This window comes from Tachypleus tridentatus, chromosome 10 (assembly GCF_004210375.1).
Source record: "Tachypleus tridentatus isolate NWPU-2018 chromosome 10, ASM421037v1, whole genome shotgun sequence".
Classification (NCBI taxonomy): Eukaryota; Metazoa; Arthropoda; class Merostomata; order Xiphosura; family Limulidae; genus Tachypleus; species Tachypleus tridentatus.
In genome coordinates this window covers 31091341-31109594 of record NC_134834.1, presented here as the reverse complement: position 1 = coordinate 31109594, position 18254 = coordinate 31091341, and the positions used below count along the sequence as shown (strand labels likewise).

The window sequence follows — 18254 nt, the reverse complement described above, 5'->3', positions numbered from 1 at the left end:
AAAAAACTAGCGCACATACGTACATCGATTGAGAAAATAAGAGGGAAAATTGTTTTTTTCAATTTCGCGCAAAGTTACATGAGGGCAATCTGCGCGAGCCGTCCATAAAGAAGGCAGCTAATCATCACCACCCACCGCCAACTCTTGGGCTACTCTTTTATCAACGAATAATGGGATTGACCGTGACATTATAACGCCCCCACGGTTGAAAGGTCGAGCATGTTTGGTGCGACGGGGATTCGAACTCACGACCCTCAGATTACGAGTCGAACGCCTTAACCCATTTGGCCATGCCGGGCTTGAAGGAAAAATTGATCGTATAATATAATTGTAGTTGATTTCCAAACCTCCTCCTTACGGTTGTCTTACAAAGCTCGCAACTTGAAACGGTGAAGAAAGCTATACTTACGTCATTTCTGTTCCAATGTTGCCTAGATGCGCACCAGTGTCCATGCTGAGGGTGCCAGCACCTTGGCCAAAACCGTAACCCTTAGGCCCGAACTTCCTACCGTAGCACTGCTTACAGTACAACTCACCGCCATGTTCGGCGGCGTTTGTACTGTCCAACCTCTTTTGGCAGAGACCTGAGATTAGAAACAAAAATAATGAATCAGTTAAGAATGAGGATAAGTTGAACCCAAATTCGAAATGAATACATAGTAGCCAGTTTCTAAGTACTTCAAACAGTTGAGGCATGTAAATCCTTAATCAGCCAAAGAAAAAAAATTGATTGCAAGAAAGTAGTCGTCAGGCGGAATATCTCATCTTTCATAAATCGGCACTAAATGAAAGTATGTGAGTGGTTTTGGAACCGCCTGGAGCTTGTATACAAGATACAAGAATAATACACAATTTTTACTTTTTTTTTACATAAAATTTCTAAGTTTACTTTTAAAATATTTATAATTCAATTTTCAGTATCTGCAGCTTTTCATTATACCGCTTAAAATTTATGTAAATGTTTAAGGTTATAATATTCCGGAAAAATAATTGCCTTGTATCACAATGTGCTTAGTTTATTGGAAAAAACAACAACATACATAACAGAACAGGAGGCTATCGGAGCTTTACTAATTGGCAATGAGAATTTTGAGTTTTGAAAGATAACAATTAGAAGGCTGTGGAGGCTGTTGTCTTGAAATGGAGCAAGAGAAAGTAATGCAGTTGACTGCGTCAGTGAAATGTCATTTTAAGAATGTTTCAGTTGCACTGCAAAATCGATTCTGGTTAGAAATGGAGCAAAATATCTTCTAATGTACTGCAAGTTTTTCTGCTATTATCGAGAGAAGGACCAGTTTTGTATTTGCTTTTTGAAAACACTTCACGGTGACCGACATACCAGGAGTTCGAATTTTCCAAAAGTGTTTTTTTTTTATGTGCACAGGGGCTAAATGACCAAGTCGGAGGCCTCCGGGGTTCAAATATAACCACACATTAATTTTATTTATTAACTAGAAAGAGGGTAGCCTGTCAGCAGCACCTACCGCCGAAGGAATTTGTCTGGTTCTTTGGACTGAACAGTAGGATTGACTGTTACTGTTGTAATGCACCCTCAGCTAAAAGTGCTATGCGTAGTATTTGAAGTGGCATCATGATTCAAACTTTGAAACTTCTTGTCTATTACCCAACACACTAGCCATTAGACCGGTTCATTTCCAACGGAGAAAATCCTGAGAATATAATGAAATATTGTTGAATATATTTCATGGCGTAACGAAATATGTTGTACTGTTCAAGAAGCTTAACTATACTTTTTACACTAATGTTAAACACAATATTGGGCGTATTTTGATTATATTCTAGCGCCATCTTCAGTTGGTTGGCATATACAAAGTAAGAATTACATGTGTTTTGGTTTCCTAAAAGTAGAATAACAGTACAAATTTACACTATTTAAAGGTTACTTTTATGGTGTTTATGAATTAGAAATATATATTTTTAGAGACAAATTATTATTTAATGTTTTAACCAAGTACAATGTTTGGTATTTTCCGATGCAAGTGCGGGAATTAATTGTTAATTAATTTGCTATAATATTTTACGATAAATGTTATATCACATACAAAGTGAAATATAGCAGTGCTTGAATAGAATTTATTTGATTAATATGTGTCTTTAAGAAATATCGTTGAAAAAAACTTGCAGAACTTTCTACGATTCGGCGGATGTAGTCTTAGATATAAAATTACAATGGCTCGGATGATTTGTGCATAATAACCCACTTGGTGCACCAGTTGTTCCAATAAGTTGTTCATTACTTTCATTTTGAGAAAATGATCTCGTTTATTAGCATTTGTAAAGATGTACTTCTTGACAAAGTTATGTTTTGCTAGTGTCTAGTTCTATTATCCCAAATAAAGTGAAACTAAAATAGTGTTACGATCCTTTAGACAAGGAGTCGTTACTATAAAACATTATTTTGTTGGCATTCTGACTGTCGCTATTCGTAATTGATTATAGCAGAACTGAGAAGTAGTTAATACAATAAGATTTGCTTACCTTATCACAGACAGTTTATAGTAACAGATTATGAACTCAGATAATTGTTACTGACAGCAGTATTTACGGGTGTTGATTTTAAGGCGGCTGGAAGGGTCACCTGTTTTAACCACTCGTGCCAATATAAAGTAGTGTGTTGTCTGCGACTAATCAGTCAGTAGATGCTAAAATAACGTCATATAATGGACGATTAACATTGTAGTTTATACTCTCGTGACGTCAGTAATACGTTCACATGCTGTGAACTGAAAGTACCATTCTCTCTGAAAGCTACCACAAAGCAAGATATATGAATTTCGAAAGTAAGAAGTAAGAATATTGGTTATTCTTAATTTTGTTTTTCTTACTCTTGAAACAGAACACTTTGGAGACCCTGCTAAAGTACATCCAGTTATACATATAATCTGATACCCTGCTTGGTAAAGAGCCATTCTCTTAACTCCACCATGATAGTACGTCAAACCACTGATAGAGGACGCTAAACTTTTTGTTTTCACGTCAGCGGTCTAATTAAGTACTGTACGTATCCTTGATAAGAATATAGTAAGGTTAAAATACAGTCAGGTTGATAATTTGAAGAAGTCATTACTAGTCATGCAAAAATTGCCAATAAGCGAGTTTTCTTTATTTTTAGATAGCTTTCAACTTCATATATATACCTCCTTTTAACATTTTGTTTCCCTTCTTTTATAAAAGACTGATCAGATAAAAATTACTAACTTGAAATAATAAATAAATGAAACATTTCGGTGATTTAAAAAAAAAATACCTTGTGCACCACTTAATCACGTTTTAACCGTACACTTTTCAATGTTTCCGTGTTACATAAAATCAGAAAACTCTGAGCAGCAAAGAATATAAAGACCCTATTTTGTTTCGAAGGAAAAAATACTGAATTTCTTCCTCCTTTTTTTTTTTGAAGAACAGAAAGCCTTTAATGACGTGTGAAAACTATGAACTAATAATATAAAGGTTAAACATTAGCGCTTGTAAACACATTTGGGTTAGTTGGTGATAATCTTCTAACCGAATATAACATTTGTAAAAGCTAGTTTAAAAAAACATGAACAAAAAGAAAAGAAACTCTTCTTCTTTTTACGCAATTGCTGAAAACTTAAGGACATCGAAAACTCTATTATCAAGTTTGTATAAATTGATCACCATGTGGATTGTTTGTGGATCTGGATTTTTTTAAATGTAAATCTCGTTGATGTTAATCATACATAAAGTACTGATCATGTGGTCGATCTTGCTAAAGGTGATTAAAAAACTCAATTCCGTTTCTTATATCTACTATTGCTGCGATTCTATATTGTAGAATAAATATACCTTCATACTTACCACACTTAAAGCAGGTTTTGTGCCACTTCTGACCAGCTGCTAACATTTCCTCGGCAGCATAAACAGACTTGCCACATTTCGGACACTTGGGATGTTCCACTGGCTTGAAAGGCATGATTATTGAACTGTTTGAGAAGGAATGTATCTCGTTTAACAAACGTTTATTCCACTGATTCCAAGAATTTGGGAGAGAATACAAAGAAAAATGTCTAACAATGTCCCAGATAAACTATATCTCACATAACTAATGCTAATGGTGCCTTTCATTCAGTAACAGGATTTATCATGCTGGCTAAAATACAACCAATACAATAGTAGTCAAGATGCTATGCATATTATCAAATAACATAAGCAACATCTATGATGTGAAGTGGATTAAGCTGGTGAAGTGTAATTGTTATCATCGTCATACAAGTAATTTACAAATTAGGGTAAGAATCAATAACATTGTTAACACTAGAAACAGCGCAGATAGCCCTTGAGTAGCTTTGCGCGAAATTCAAAACAAAGAAACAAACACTAAGAACACGATATGATATAATTAGTGTTATAATATATTACTTTAACCAATCATAATCAATGCTTTGCATTTGATAAAATAAATAGTATCTCAACCACTACTAATTATAAAAGATTCATATATAATAACTTTTGTTGTTTTTACGTGTCCTTCTGGAACACATTTGGTGCTGTTATAAATCTTTGAGTTATTTCCTGGTAAAAGGAAGAAAATAAAAAAAATGTAACCTGAATAACGTTTACATAGCCACCTAGTGTGTACAATTGGAATGCAATCGTAATTTTAGCTTTAAATAATCTTGACGATGCTTTTCTTTTACAAAGTTATCTACAGCCTGTCCATAGGGGAAACCAAATTTCAGGTTTTAGTGTTGTATGTACGTAAAATTACTGCTTATCTATCGGGGAATAGTCTTGAGGAATGATAATAAGTGTAACATATTTGTGTACGAGGGCTGTTCAAAAAATACGTGGACTGACGTCATAAAACAAAATGTACTTTATTTAGAAGTTACAGGTCTGGGACCCCTTCAAAGTACTCTCCTCCACAACGCACACACTTATCCCAACGGTGTTTCCACTTGTAACAGTCGTGGTACGCTTCTTTTGTAATGTCCTCCAGCTCCTTCGTCGCATTTGCCTTAATCTCGGGAATCGTCTCAAATCTTCTTCCTTTCAAGGGTCTTTTGAGTTTGGGGAACAAGAAAAAATCGCAAGGAGCAAGGTCAGGTGAGTAGGGGGTGGGTGGGGTGGAGAAGAACAGTGATCGAGTGTTTGGCCAAAAACTTACGAGTTCTGCGTGGCACAAATTTCGCAGCAACGCGGTGCATCTTCAATTTTTTGGCCAAAATCTCGTAACAAGATCCAACTTATATCCCACACTCTTCAGAAAGCTCCCTGACAGTCAGACGTCGATTTGCCCGCACCAGGGTGTTGATTTTGTCGACGTGTGGGTCGTCAGTTGACGTGGAAGTACGTCCAGGAACCTCATCATCTTCAATGGACTGTCGACCATCCTTAAAACGTTCATGCCACTTGAAACATGCCGTACGCTTCATAGCAACATCATCGTAAGCCATGTTAGCATAACAAAAGTTTTAGTCGCAGATTGTCCAAATTTAACACAAAATTTCACAGCAAGTCGTTGCTCCTTCAGGTCATTCATTCTGAAATCCGCCAAACGAAAAAATCGCACTTCACTTAAAACCGCGTAGCTAATACACAAATGAAGATATCTGCAATCGGGAAATGGCGTCGTAATCAGCTGATTTGTGCAAACCTAGCGACACCAAGCGGATTCCCCTGGAACCAACTGGAGTCGCGCAATTCAAACAGTCCGCGTATTTTTTTAACAGACCTCGTATACTGCCCCTAAGTATAAAAAATAATATTAAAATTTCTTATGTTTTTTAAATCACTATTCGAAAAATATTAGAAAATTCCCTCCAGTTTGATATTGGTTGTTATACTACATTTATTGTTACTTTTTAAATTTCTATAATTTCCTTACATATTCAAGTAAAACAGACGTCACGAGATGAATTAATAAATATACACTGACCCTTATTTTTAAAAACCTGAACTCGGATAAAACAGTGCTTCTCAAAATATATACAGAGAAGCAAAAAACAAAAAGGAATAAACATCAGATGGTATGGGATTGTAGTTTGTTTCATGATACTGCCGGCCTAACTTGAACTTTCTGAAACGTTCGATAAACATATTGTCATACACCAGTAAAAATGTAGATGTGTCTTTGCAAACTAGAACAAAATATATTTTCATATAATAAATATATAAAAATAAAGTATAGTTGTAGTATTTTGATTTGATTCTGATAATAACATTGCAGGGCGACATATATTGCATCAATTTAACGATATTTCCCCCCCCCCAGAAAAAAACAAACAACAACAACAAAAAATATGCTAAGAACCCCATAGGGTACACTTATATCCCTATTTTAGCATTTCTTTCGGCGATCATCCTATTGTCCCACTCTCACGATTTTTGAGTGATTTTTATTTCCTGCTGAGGATATTTTTGCAACATCTACTTCTAGTCACCTCTATAAATCTAGTAAAATCCTTAAATGGAATGGAACTTCCCTTTCTTCAACCTAACAAAAAGCCCAAGAAATATGAAAATATACATGTCTAGGGAAAAAAGTTCAAATATTTCTCGGGACCAGGAATGCATTTGTCTTTTAACCATGTATTATTTATTTTATAGAATGCTATTATAGAGGTGATTTATTTCTAAAAATTATTCATTATTCCTCCTGCATTATTATTCTCTTTCAGAAACTCACCAAATCTCAGCTATTTTAATATCTCATTTTTTGATTGTAGATGACAAACCGCTTTTATAAATCAAATAATCTCTTAGGTAACAGCTGGATGATGATAATTATTCTAAACAAATATTTCCTGTTGCTACATTTACTGATATGAGCAATAAATAAAATGGTATTTTGTCTTGAATATACTTATTGCCGTGAGCAGGCAGCTCCGATGATCTTTGTTTGTTTCTTTGTTTGTTTGTTTGATTTTGAATTTCGCTCAAAGCTACTCGAGGACTATTTGTGCTAGTCGTCCCTAATTTAGCAGTGTAAGACTAGAGGGAAGACAGCTAGTCATCTCCACCCAACGCCGACTCTTGAGCTACTCTTTTACCAAGGAATAGTGGGATTGACCGCACATTATAACGCCCTCACGGCTGAAAGGGCGAGAATGTTTGGTATGAAAGGGATTCGAGTCCGTGACCCTCGAATTACAAGTCGAGTGTTGTATATGAACTCTGGCTACATCGTTTTGATGCACTTGATCACATCTTTGTTTTCACAACTGAAGCACTAGGTAGTGCTTATAAGGGAAACTTGACTTTTGATTTATCCGTCTTATATCACAATCCCATTGAGCCAGATCATTAACAAATAATATGAATTTTATTTTTATGTTTTTTTTAAGATTCAGTTAAACAAAAATACAAACAATAAAATATACTTTCTTAGCATAATTGATCATTTTGAAGTCCTTTCTTATTAAGTTTTACTTGTGGTTTTAGAACGAAACCAAATATAGTTTGGCAGCATTGCCTCTAATCCCGGAATTATTTCATACAACACATATAATATTTATTTTTAAATATTAAATATTTTCTTCTTCCTCCTTTACGCCTTACTTTTTAATACTTCACAGCAGGAAAAAAAGTATGGTTCTGGAGGTTGAAAAAAATTATGAAAGCAGAGATTTAAACAAGATAACAGAACTCAATCACTACTCTTCATTCCAAATAGCCCCCCGCTAGTACAGCGTTAAGTCTATGGAATTACAATGCTAAAATCAGGAGTTCGATTCCATTCGGTGGACTCAGTTGATAGCCCAATGTGGCTTTGCTATAACAAAACACACAAATACTTAACAGTCACGGCCTCGTAAAAATTCATTTTCAAATTTTGACTTGCGATATGAAACTTTTTCACTAATTGCTTCTGTTCAATTGATATATGTTTATATATAAATACTTTGCTTTAGTATAAGAACTATGTGGCTCAAACATAGTTCGAGACTGCTGTTTTTATGTTATAACAGTATGTGTTGTTTTCGTTTCGCTTTTGTGTAATTTGTATGTGTGTGTATATATATGTCCCCCAGTAGAACAGAGCTAAGCTTTCTGATTTACAACGCTAAAATCAGCGGTTCGATTCCCCTCTGTGGACACAGCAGGTATATAGTTCGATATGGCTTTATTGTACTTTTCACACACACGCATATATTAAGGCACATCTGCAATTCCTTATCTTCACGTGGCTTTGGATTCTACAAATAGGAAAATTATTGAATTTTAATACCAGATTCTCTAACTGTCAGAACGAGATGTTAATAGCACGAGCCATAAGGTAAGCTAATACACACATTTTCTCGTGACCCTTAGATTACGAATCGAGTGCCTTAACCATCTGACCATGCCGGTATGTATTCATCAACACTGGTTTAACGTGTGTCAAATCTTTCTTCAAGAAGTTCACTTCATAGCTTTGGGGAATCTATAACTGATCGTGACAACCAAATATTTATACACTTACTAGTTTATACCGTTTTTATATACATACAATTATATGAAACAATTAATTTTTGATTGAAGTGTAATTATTAAATTAAGAGATAACTAAAATTGAAGTAACTGGTTATTAATACGTTCTAATTAGTAGTTATAAATACATAACTTCGGCGTAAATACATTCAAGTCCAATGATCTCTATACTGAGCTGGACTGAGCCCTTGACCCTTTCAGTTGAAGTTATCGGGAGTTGTAAAGTGACCATCTTGTTGGTCTCTTGTCGCACTTTCATTTGCTAAAACTAAGCTTTGAGTTTATCAAGTTATAACCTGTATCTAATATAAAGTGCCCCAGTGGGTCAGCAGTAAATCCACGGATTACGACGCTAAAATAAAGGGTTCAATAATCCGCAGTGGACAGAGTGCAAATAACTTTAAAATATCCTATTGTAAAAATGCCAAAGTGAACATTGTTGTAGCTAGCTATATGAACAATAAACTAGTGTCCTCGGTTGATGTTGGCTTTCTTCACTCACTCACACAAATATATATATCTTGTTGTTGGTTATATTTCAGTGCTGTAATTTGTTAGATAGAGGACATATAACGCCTAGAAAGTTCAAAGAATGTGACATTATGTTATGTTTTAGCTTATTCGTATGTAGAATATAAATACTTCGTTCCCTGAAGTGTCGTTGTGCAAATTAGAAAGTGAGGTGAAAAAGACTGCATAGTTATTGTGCAAATAAAGTTCTATTTCAAGATAAATATCGAATCAGTCAGTGTGTTAAATATCACGGTTATTTCGTATAATAAGTTTTGTTTGTTTTACGTTAATCAATGCCATTTTTAACCTAGGTCTACGACAGTGTATAAGTGTTCAAGTTTGTCGAAAAGGTACAAGAAGGTATAAAATAATTTATTATCATTACGTATTTGGGTGTCTCCACTTATTTTTATTAGATAATATGAAAGAACCCGCTAACGAAGGATCCTTGTTACTACATTTGTGTCAGAAGTGGGATTATTCGGTGAAAGTAAAATACAGTTCGGTGAAATTTCAATTGTTGAATATGAAGACCACGAGGTGAAGTAATGAGATTCAAGTGATAGTTGAGATGATTAAATTTAAGACAAAATCAGGAGGAACGAGATAGAAAACTTGAAAAAGAGTATGATAAAACGTGAAATATCTAAAACAGAAACAAAGCATAAAATTAAAAGGTTACCAAGAAGAAAGAGATAGAAATATAAAAGATGACCAAAAATTATGTAATAGGAAATTACGAGTTAAAAGTTAAATTAAAATCAAAATATAATGGAAAAAAAATATGAAACTATTAGAAACGTACAGAGAGATTACAACAGTAAGAATAAAGAAATGTGAGAGTGTGTGATGTGATAATGACAAAACCGAAGAAATATAAAAAGACATGAACAAAGTAAATGAGGTTTAAAAGAATATCAGTGATAGAATAAAACACATAGGAAACGAATTATTAAATGACAAGACAATCAGTTACACCTCTTTCTACATTTGTTCAAGAGATAGTGTCGAAAATGCTTTCTACAAGCATATATGTAATAGGAGAACTTATTTGCTGAAGCAAAGGAGGTGTATGTCCTTAACAGAATCTGTGCAATTGGTGATGGATTGGTTACAGATGAATTAATAAAGGCACAATCTAGTAGTTACAGGGATATCTGCAGTATTGAAACATAAGTTTCCCCTAAAAGTAGTCTAGAAGAAAGGTAAGAACTGATCAGATGACGAGCTATGTATGATAGAGGAAATATACCATAAGATAATATATGTTTTAAGTGTAGCTTGAAGGGATATAACGTGAGGAATTGCAGACGAGTACCTGTATGAAATGGGAATTCCCAAAGGATGTCAGAAAAAAGTAATTTATAATTTTGAGAAATTTGTATGTTACAACCAAGACTGTCAGGAATTAACGGTTATTATCAAGCCAAAAAAAAAATCACAAGATTAATAGGACAACACACAGCTTGGGAGACATCAAGAAAACAGAAAGTAGTTGGTGTTATGAGGCGAAGTTCAGCTGAATATACTTACCACGAATAAAAAAGAAGTCCATGATTTGAGGAAAATTCTTGGTTTATTAATGAAAGACCTTATAATATGCTGATTAGCATTACTTCCACAGCTACAATGGTTGTTTTCTCAATTTGTTAATGAAACATTGATGCAAACAATAGGGAGGTATGGGAAGTTCCAGAGAAAAGGAAGTTGATAGTTATTGTTACATAATGAAGCATATCTATATACCATGAGATGTGGGTAATTGACATGGAGAAAAAGTGCATATTAAGAGCTTATCTCATTTGTAGTTATGTATATGAGGTTGGGATAGCTTCAAATAGCTTCAGAGACTATGACTAGGAAATCCCTGTGCACTAAATAGCATTTACCAGATTATAGGATGAACATCTAGTGGATGCGATGATGGTCATTGTACTGCTAAGAAGTGAGATACTCAGGTTTTGATAGACATACTTCTTCATCCAGTCACTTGGACTTAGTGGAAACAAACTGAACAACAAGCTAGAGGGGATTGATGGTTGGAAGAATTCTTCTAGTTGTGAAAAATAAGGATGTCATACATGATTTTACCCAGGAAAGACTTAAAACGGTTTGTGATAAATTGGAGAGTAACTGTGCAATAAATGCTGATAAAAGTGGATTTCATCGAGTTGACATGGTATGACTGAACAGATTCCGATGTGAAGTAAAAGTTTTGTTAGAACAGGTCAAAATGTTCATCTGAAAGATTATCCTTTTTTCATTGTATTTTAGCTTTCTGAACACCTCATTATGACTTATGGATATGCTGCTTTAATAGTTTATATATTCTTTAGAATGTTAAAAATTGGTTAAAATATTTATTCTAAGAAAATACCCATTTCTGACACCAATTGTTTCAATGCTGCCCTTCCATTGGACAAGTTCTTTTACTCATTGTTAAAATAATTTGTAGTCCAGTTCATGCAATTATAACATATCAGTTTATTTCTTTCCTAATGTTTCTACTAGCTTATGCGCTATTGTAACTTTGTAGGACTAATTTTACAAATGACGTTAAAATGGAAATACCTTGCTAGGGGTTTTATTACTAATGTAAAAATAAACTTGTTTGTAAAACAGTGATCCAAATACTTCACTTAAACTAAATACTTTATTGGTACTTTACCACTTAAAGAAAAAAACAAGCAAAATATGACAGACTCAGTATTGGTTAATTCTAGTATTTATAAGGTTGTCCTTCTTCTACACACATTACAAAGTCTCTTGATTACTATATTTCTGAATGCCCTAGGTATTCTAGTACTAATTTAACGCATTAAAAAGGACTAGCTTTGAAAGCGTTAAGTTACCTTCAGCAGAGAGTCTTAACAACTATCAATCATTGTAGCCATCTTATCCAACAGATTTGGAGTGATACACCAGAGGAAATTATCCAGAACAAATTTTTGGAACAGGATATGAAGGGAATAAGATACCCTAGCTGAAGGTGTAGGATATTAATAACAAAAAAAATTACACAGACTTATCTATGGGAAGTTTTGCAGTTTGTTTATCGACAACAGTTCTATAGCTACAATAGTTGAATCCGATTTAGTGATGAAAATTGGGAAATTACTTCCAAAGATGGAGAAAGAAGAGAAACTGATGTGAACAGCAAGTGGATATAAAGTTCCAGCAAGAGGAAAGTTTGAAATTATCCTTACTACACAGAACTTCTCTACATCTCATGATGTACGAGTGACTGACACCGAGAAATAATGCATACTGGAACCTAATTTCACAAGGAGACACGACATCAGGTCTTAATACATGAAATTATGCTAGTTTCAAATAGAGTTTCTGTCTCTGAGCAGGAAATCCCTGTGCATTACTTGAAAGTTACTACACAAGAAGCACACAATGTATTACACCAAATGGCAAAAAATGGAGAAAGAAGGAACCAGTAGCGTTATTTGTGCTATAATGTAAGGAAATGTGAAGTGGAATGGAAAGAAATTTCTTGGCTGTGTTGATGTTGGTACAGATAGAAAAAACGTTAGAACTCTTCCTACCAGAAATGTATTGATGTTTATAGTTATTTCTTTAAATAACAACAACTGGAAGGTTTATGTTGACTATTTCTGTATTAATGGAGTGTCAGGACAAGTATGAGTAAGCTTAATAAACATATGCCTATAAAACCTGTAAGATGTTGATTTTGTTTACGATGATCAAAAATACATTTTTCCCCAATTTTGCGAGGTAGTTTTTCCACTCTAGCAATGACAAGTTCAATTTATGTCATATTTTATATATGACGTTTGAAAAACTTTTGCACGTGAGAAAATTAATAAAGTAGAGATGGTGAATATATTAAATGGTTTGTTTGTTTTTGAATTTCGCGTAAAGCTACACGAAGGCTATCTGCGCTAACCGTCCCTAATTTTGCAGTATAAGACTAGAGGGAAGGTAGCTAGTCTTCACCACCAACTGCCAATTATTGGGCTACTCTTTTACCAGCGAATAATGGGAGTAACTGTCACTTTACAACGCCTCTACGGCTGAAAGGGCGAGCATGTTTTGTGTGACGGGGATTCGAACCCGCGACCCTCAGATTACGAGTCGAACGTATTATCCCACCTGGACATGCCGAGCCTTATTAAATGGCAGTTCCTCATTGATTTGCGCACATTACAAGAACAAGAACGTTAAACCTAGAAAATAAAATAAATACATATTTAATAAAAAAGCAAAAAAAATGACAGTTAACTTTACAACACAAGTCCTATATTCAAGTGATAAATGCCAAATAATTTTACAAGTTTAAGGGAAGTGAGCCAACAGTTAAATGTAGAACATTTGATAAACTCTCCGATTTATTGAACCATGAAAATCAATTGGGTAAAAATTAAAAGTATCCAATGAGGACTTTCGATAAGTCATTTTGAAAAACTTTTCTTGTAGAAACAGAAAAACTACATTTTTTAGTTAAAGTACAACACCTGCTTAAGAATGTATGTAACTCGACGTAAGACATAATTTGCAGGCGAAAACTGAGTAAAAGTTTTCTAAATAAATTTTGTTTAAACGTCGGTAGTTTTAAATTACATGGAATATGAAAATGTTTGCACAACGTCCAAAGTGAATAGAGTGCTTCTTTAAAAACTTTCAAAATGTATAAAGAACATTTACTAACTATCCTGTAATTTGTGACGTTAACCGTAAAAAGAATAAAATTAATATTGTAATATAGTTTAACCTAATTCACTGGTATATGTGTTTCTGTAACTTCAATTGAATTCAAAATAACACCTGTTATCTTGCACTGATAAACAATCAATTACAATACTTAATAGTTTGTTGCTTTTACAGTTTTAACACTTCCATTGTGTCTGTACGGTACTCTGTACATTACAATAGACATAAGTTTACACCTATTTTTTACATCTTCATTAATAATATAGCAGACCACAATAAAATCAGTCTCTATCAGCACCGTATTATCAGTTAGTGCTTTCTTTACTTTACAATACCAATTCTCCAAAAAAAACAAAACATTTTTACAAATGATATAGTCATTTCATTTTCGTAACTACAAAAAAACAACTAAAAATGCATTATATAAATAAGTTAAAATGTTCATCGCGAAGTGTTAAAAAGTGACATCAACAAAACGGAAAGAGTGAAATGACTGTAAGGCATCCAGCCACCACTTGGATGGTCTTGCCACAAACGTGGTTATATTTGACAATTTGGGAACGAACAAAATGGCTACCGCTTGACGTCATTTGACAGTACAGTAGCACCGACTAATTCGCAGCCAAGTGCAGTATAAATAATAATATTAAGGCCTCATAACATAGCATAAATCTCACGTCTTCAACACACATAGCAACATCTATAGGCAAAAAGTACATTGACATACTTATCATGAACAGTTACTTCTAATAACAGTTCCGTCAGTCTCTAATTATACTCATACACTACATCACGTCAGTTCTAATACAATAACTTTTACTGTACCATGAACAAAAAAATGAAGTAGTCAGTTCACTTCAGAGTATTTTTCTGTCAGAACAAAAGTTGATGCCAACTTAATAAAAAAACGATTATTTTTCAATTGCCCTGTATAACTTTCCCAGCTTTCAGCATTTAAGTAGACTTGCAAACGTTTCACATAACATACTCGTTTCTGTTTAACCCCTTGCTCATAATAAGGACGTAAAGGGTATGCCCGTTATCTTAATTCTGAAGAATAAAATAGTTTCATCTTGATAAGGGTTTTACACTGAGTCCAGTTCCATAATTCACAGGGATTTTCTTTAATAAAACCTACAGTGAATCAATCAGATCCAACATTTTTATATTTTGTCGTATTTCCCAAATTTACTGGTTCATATAAATACAAAATGGCTGGTCACGAAAGGGCTAGAGAAACAGAAATGTTTGTTTAGTCCCTATCTTTCGTAATGATAGAGTTATTATAACCTGAGGTTTGACATGACTCGCAATGTACGGATCGCGGAATCGAAAATCACCCTCGAACATGCTTGCTTGACATTTCAGCAGTGGAAGCATCGCAATATGACACTCAATCGTACTGTTCGTTGTTAAAAAAAACTGACAGTTGTTGGCTTCGTTTTGTTTAATATATGACATTAAAGTTAGGAACGACTAACGCAGATATCTTTCGAGCAGATTGGTGCGAAATTCAGCAAAGAAACCTATTTTCTAACCACTAGGGGAAGATTATATCAGCTAGAGACGAAATAAACTCTTCTTTTTTGTACTCAGAATAGTAACTTTAAAAGCACTGTTTGTTGTAATATTTCTTTTACATGGGAAACTTTAAGATATTTTTGTAGTCTACAGTCAATAGGTAATTGAAGTTTTTGTTTTTTTTACTATTTTTGAGCGTAACCGTTACGGGATCATATGTTGCAAAGGACATTACTTTTGTTGAGTTTTTGTTTTGTGAACCTTATTTTAAAAATGCTTTTCTCCAAGCTAGACACAGTTCTAGAACCGTTTTTCTGTGCGAACGAACCGTGAATTTCCCTATCCTAAATAGGAATAAGAAAGTTTTAGTTGATAAAATTAGCAAGCACGTGAGTCAGCCAGTATGAGGAAGAATCAGCCAGGCAAACCAGGAATGCTCGGCCAGAAAACCCAAGGCGTGGGCAGCATCTGGCAGCAGACCTCTAGATACACCTGCTTCTAACGTAACCAGAGCCTAAAGAACGCTGAAAATAGCGCTCACAAGAAAATGTATGTATTAGTTTACTTTATGGCTCGTGCTATTAACATCTCATTCTGGCAGTTAAAGAATCTGGTATTAAAATTTAGCAATTTTCCTATTTGTAGAATGCAAAACCACGTGAAGATAAGGAATTGCAAATGTGCCTTGATATAAGCGTGTGTGTGTAAAGTACAGTAAAGCCATATCGAGCTATATACCTGCTGTGTCCAAAGAGGGGAATCGAACCGCTGATTTTAGCGTTGTAAATCAGAAAGCTTACCTCTGTTCAACTGGGGGACATATATATATGTATATATACACAAAAGCGAAACGAAAACAACACATACTGTTATAACATAAAAATAGCAGGCTCCAACTATGTTTAAGACATATTGTTCTTATACAAAAGCAGAGTATTTATATATATATCAATACAATAAATAATTGCTTCAGAACATATTGAAACAATACATAAATTCAAAATACGAATTATATCCACTGAACAGAAGTAATTAGTGAAAACGTTTTACATCGCAAGTCAAATTTGAATATAAATCTATACGACACTGTGACTGTTAAGTATTTGTTGGATTAAGTTTCATATTCAAGCAGATACTTAAGTCTACACAAATATTCGGAATGAAGAGTAGTGTTAGAGCTCTCAGTTACCTCGTTTAAATCACTGCTTTCATATTTTTTTTCAATTTCCAAAACCATGAATTTGTTCCTGCTGTGAAGTATTGAAAAGTAAGGCGTTAAAGAGGAAGAAGAAAATATTTAATATTTAAAAATAAATATTATATGTGTTGTGTGAAATAATTCCGGGATTAGAAGCAATGCTGCCAAACTATATTTGGTTTCGTTCTAAAACCACATGTAAAACTTAATAAGAAAGGACTTCAAAATGATCAATTATGCTAAGAAAGTATATTTTATTGTTTGTATTTTTGTTTAACTGAATCTTAAAAAAACATAAAATTAAAATTCATATTATTTGTTAATGATCTGGCTCAATGGGATTATCTTTGTGATGTAAGACGGATAAACCAAAAGTGAAGTTTCCCTTATAAGCATTACCTAGTGTTTCAGTTGTGAAAACAAAGATGTGATCAAGTGCATCAAAACAATGTCATCAGCGTTCATCTACAGTAACCAACATATGTAATTAAGTTCATCAATACGATGTCACACGAGTACATCTCTTACAACCAACACATGTAATTAAAGTTCATCAAAACGATGTCCCACGACTACATCTCTTACAACGAAAACATGTAATTAAGTTCATCAAAACGATGTCACACGAGTACATCTCTTACAACCAACACATGTAATTAAGTTCATCAAAACAATGTCACACGAGTACATCTCTTACAACCAACACTTGTAATTAAGTTCGTCAAAACGATGTCCCACGAGTACATCTCTTACAACGAAAACATGTAATTAAGTTCGTCAAAACGATGTCCCACGAGTACATCTCTTACAACCAACACATGTAATTAAGTTCATCAAAACAATGTCACACGAGTACATCTCTTACAACCAACACTTGTAATTAAGTTCGTCAAAACGATGTCCCACGAGTACATCTCTTACAACGAAAACATGTAATTAAGTTCATGAAAACAATGTCACACGAGTACATCTCTTACAACCAATACATGTATTTAAGTTCATCAAAACGATGCCACACGAGTACATCTCCAATACGTGTTGTTAACTACATCGCAATGGTGACAGTGGCACTGATCTCTAGAATCAGCAAAAGTTAAATAATGAAGGGCAATAGAACATTGACTTATGCAGTAATGTTTAACATTTTACTTATTTATTTTATAAGTAAGAATCTATTTAATTTTTCAATTCAACAAAGTAAATTATATATTATATTGGAATTTAAATTTATTTTAAAAAAATGAATTGTATTTTGTGTTCAAGCACAAAGACGTACAATGGGGCATCTTCTGTGTGCCCATTGTGGGTATAGAATCCCGATTTTTTTTTAGCGTTAAAGGCCTTTAGGCTTAACACTCAGCCCAAAGGGAGGAGGGGAACAATGATCTACAAGTTTTTATTTTCTGGAACATACTCTCTATAAATTGCATATATACTAGCTTAAGAGTAGTGTGGGTGTGTTTGAGTTTTTCAGTTTCATGTTAATTAATAAAATTAACCTACATGGTTAAACTAATTTTCTCAACGAATACTAGGTAGTTCTGATTTATAGCGGGAGATTCGTCAGGATATAGTGTGAACTGATGATTTGGCTAAAACTGAATTTGAACAAAGAAATAGACTGGATATGATATAGTAAATGAAAAAAATCTTTAACTCAAAGGCACAAACACAGTGCGCATGTGTGTGTGTGTGTGCGCGCGCTTACTTCTAGATACTGAGTGTTCACTTTTCACTGAATTAACGAACTGATTAGTCGGGCCCTCCTCACTCCATATATATCTCTACTAATGAATTAATCTCGGATCCGAAACGTGGATTTTTTTTTTCCTTATGAATGCTTAAATTTAAAATTTCTCATTTAACAGAAAATATCAAATCTACCTAC

At 33.9% G+C, this 18254-nt stretch overlaps 1 protein-coding gene across 3 annotated transcripts in view; it reads right to left on the bottom strand.

Annotated features, from left to right (window-relative positions):
- Positions 1-18254, bottom strand: part of LOC143228991 (muscle LIM protein 1-like) — a 28024-nt gene that overhangs the window by 5833 nt on the left and 3937 nt on the right. For all 3 annotated transcript variants that reach the window (XM_076460578.1, XM_076460577.1, XM_076460579.1), the window contains 2 exons: positions 3841-3965; positions 410-584 (listed from right to left, as the gene is read on the bottom strand). In XM_076460578.1, the coding sequence (XP_076316693.1) occupies positions 410-584; positions 3841-3965 (300 nt within the window). The remainder of the gene's footprint in view (positions 1-409; positions 585-3840; positions 3966-18254) is intronic.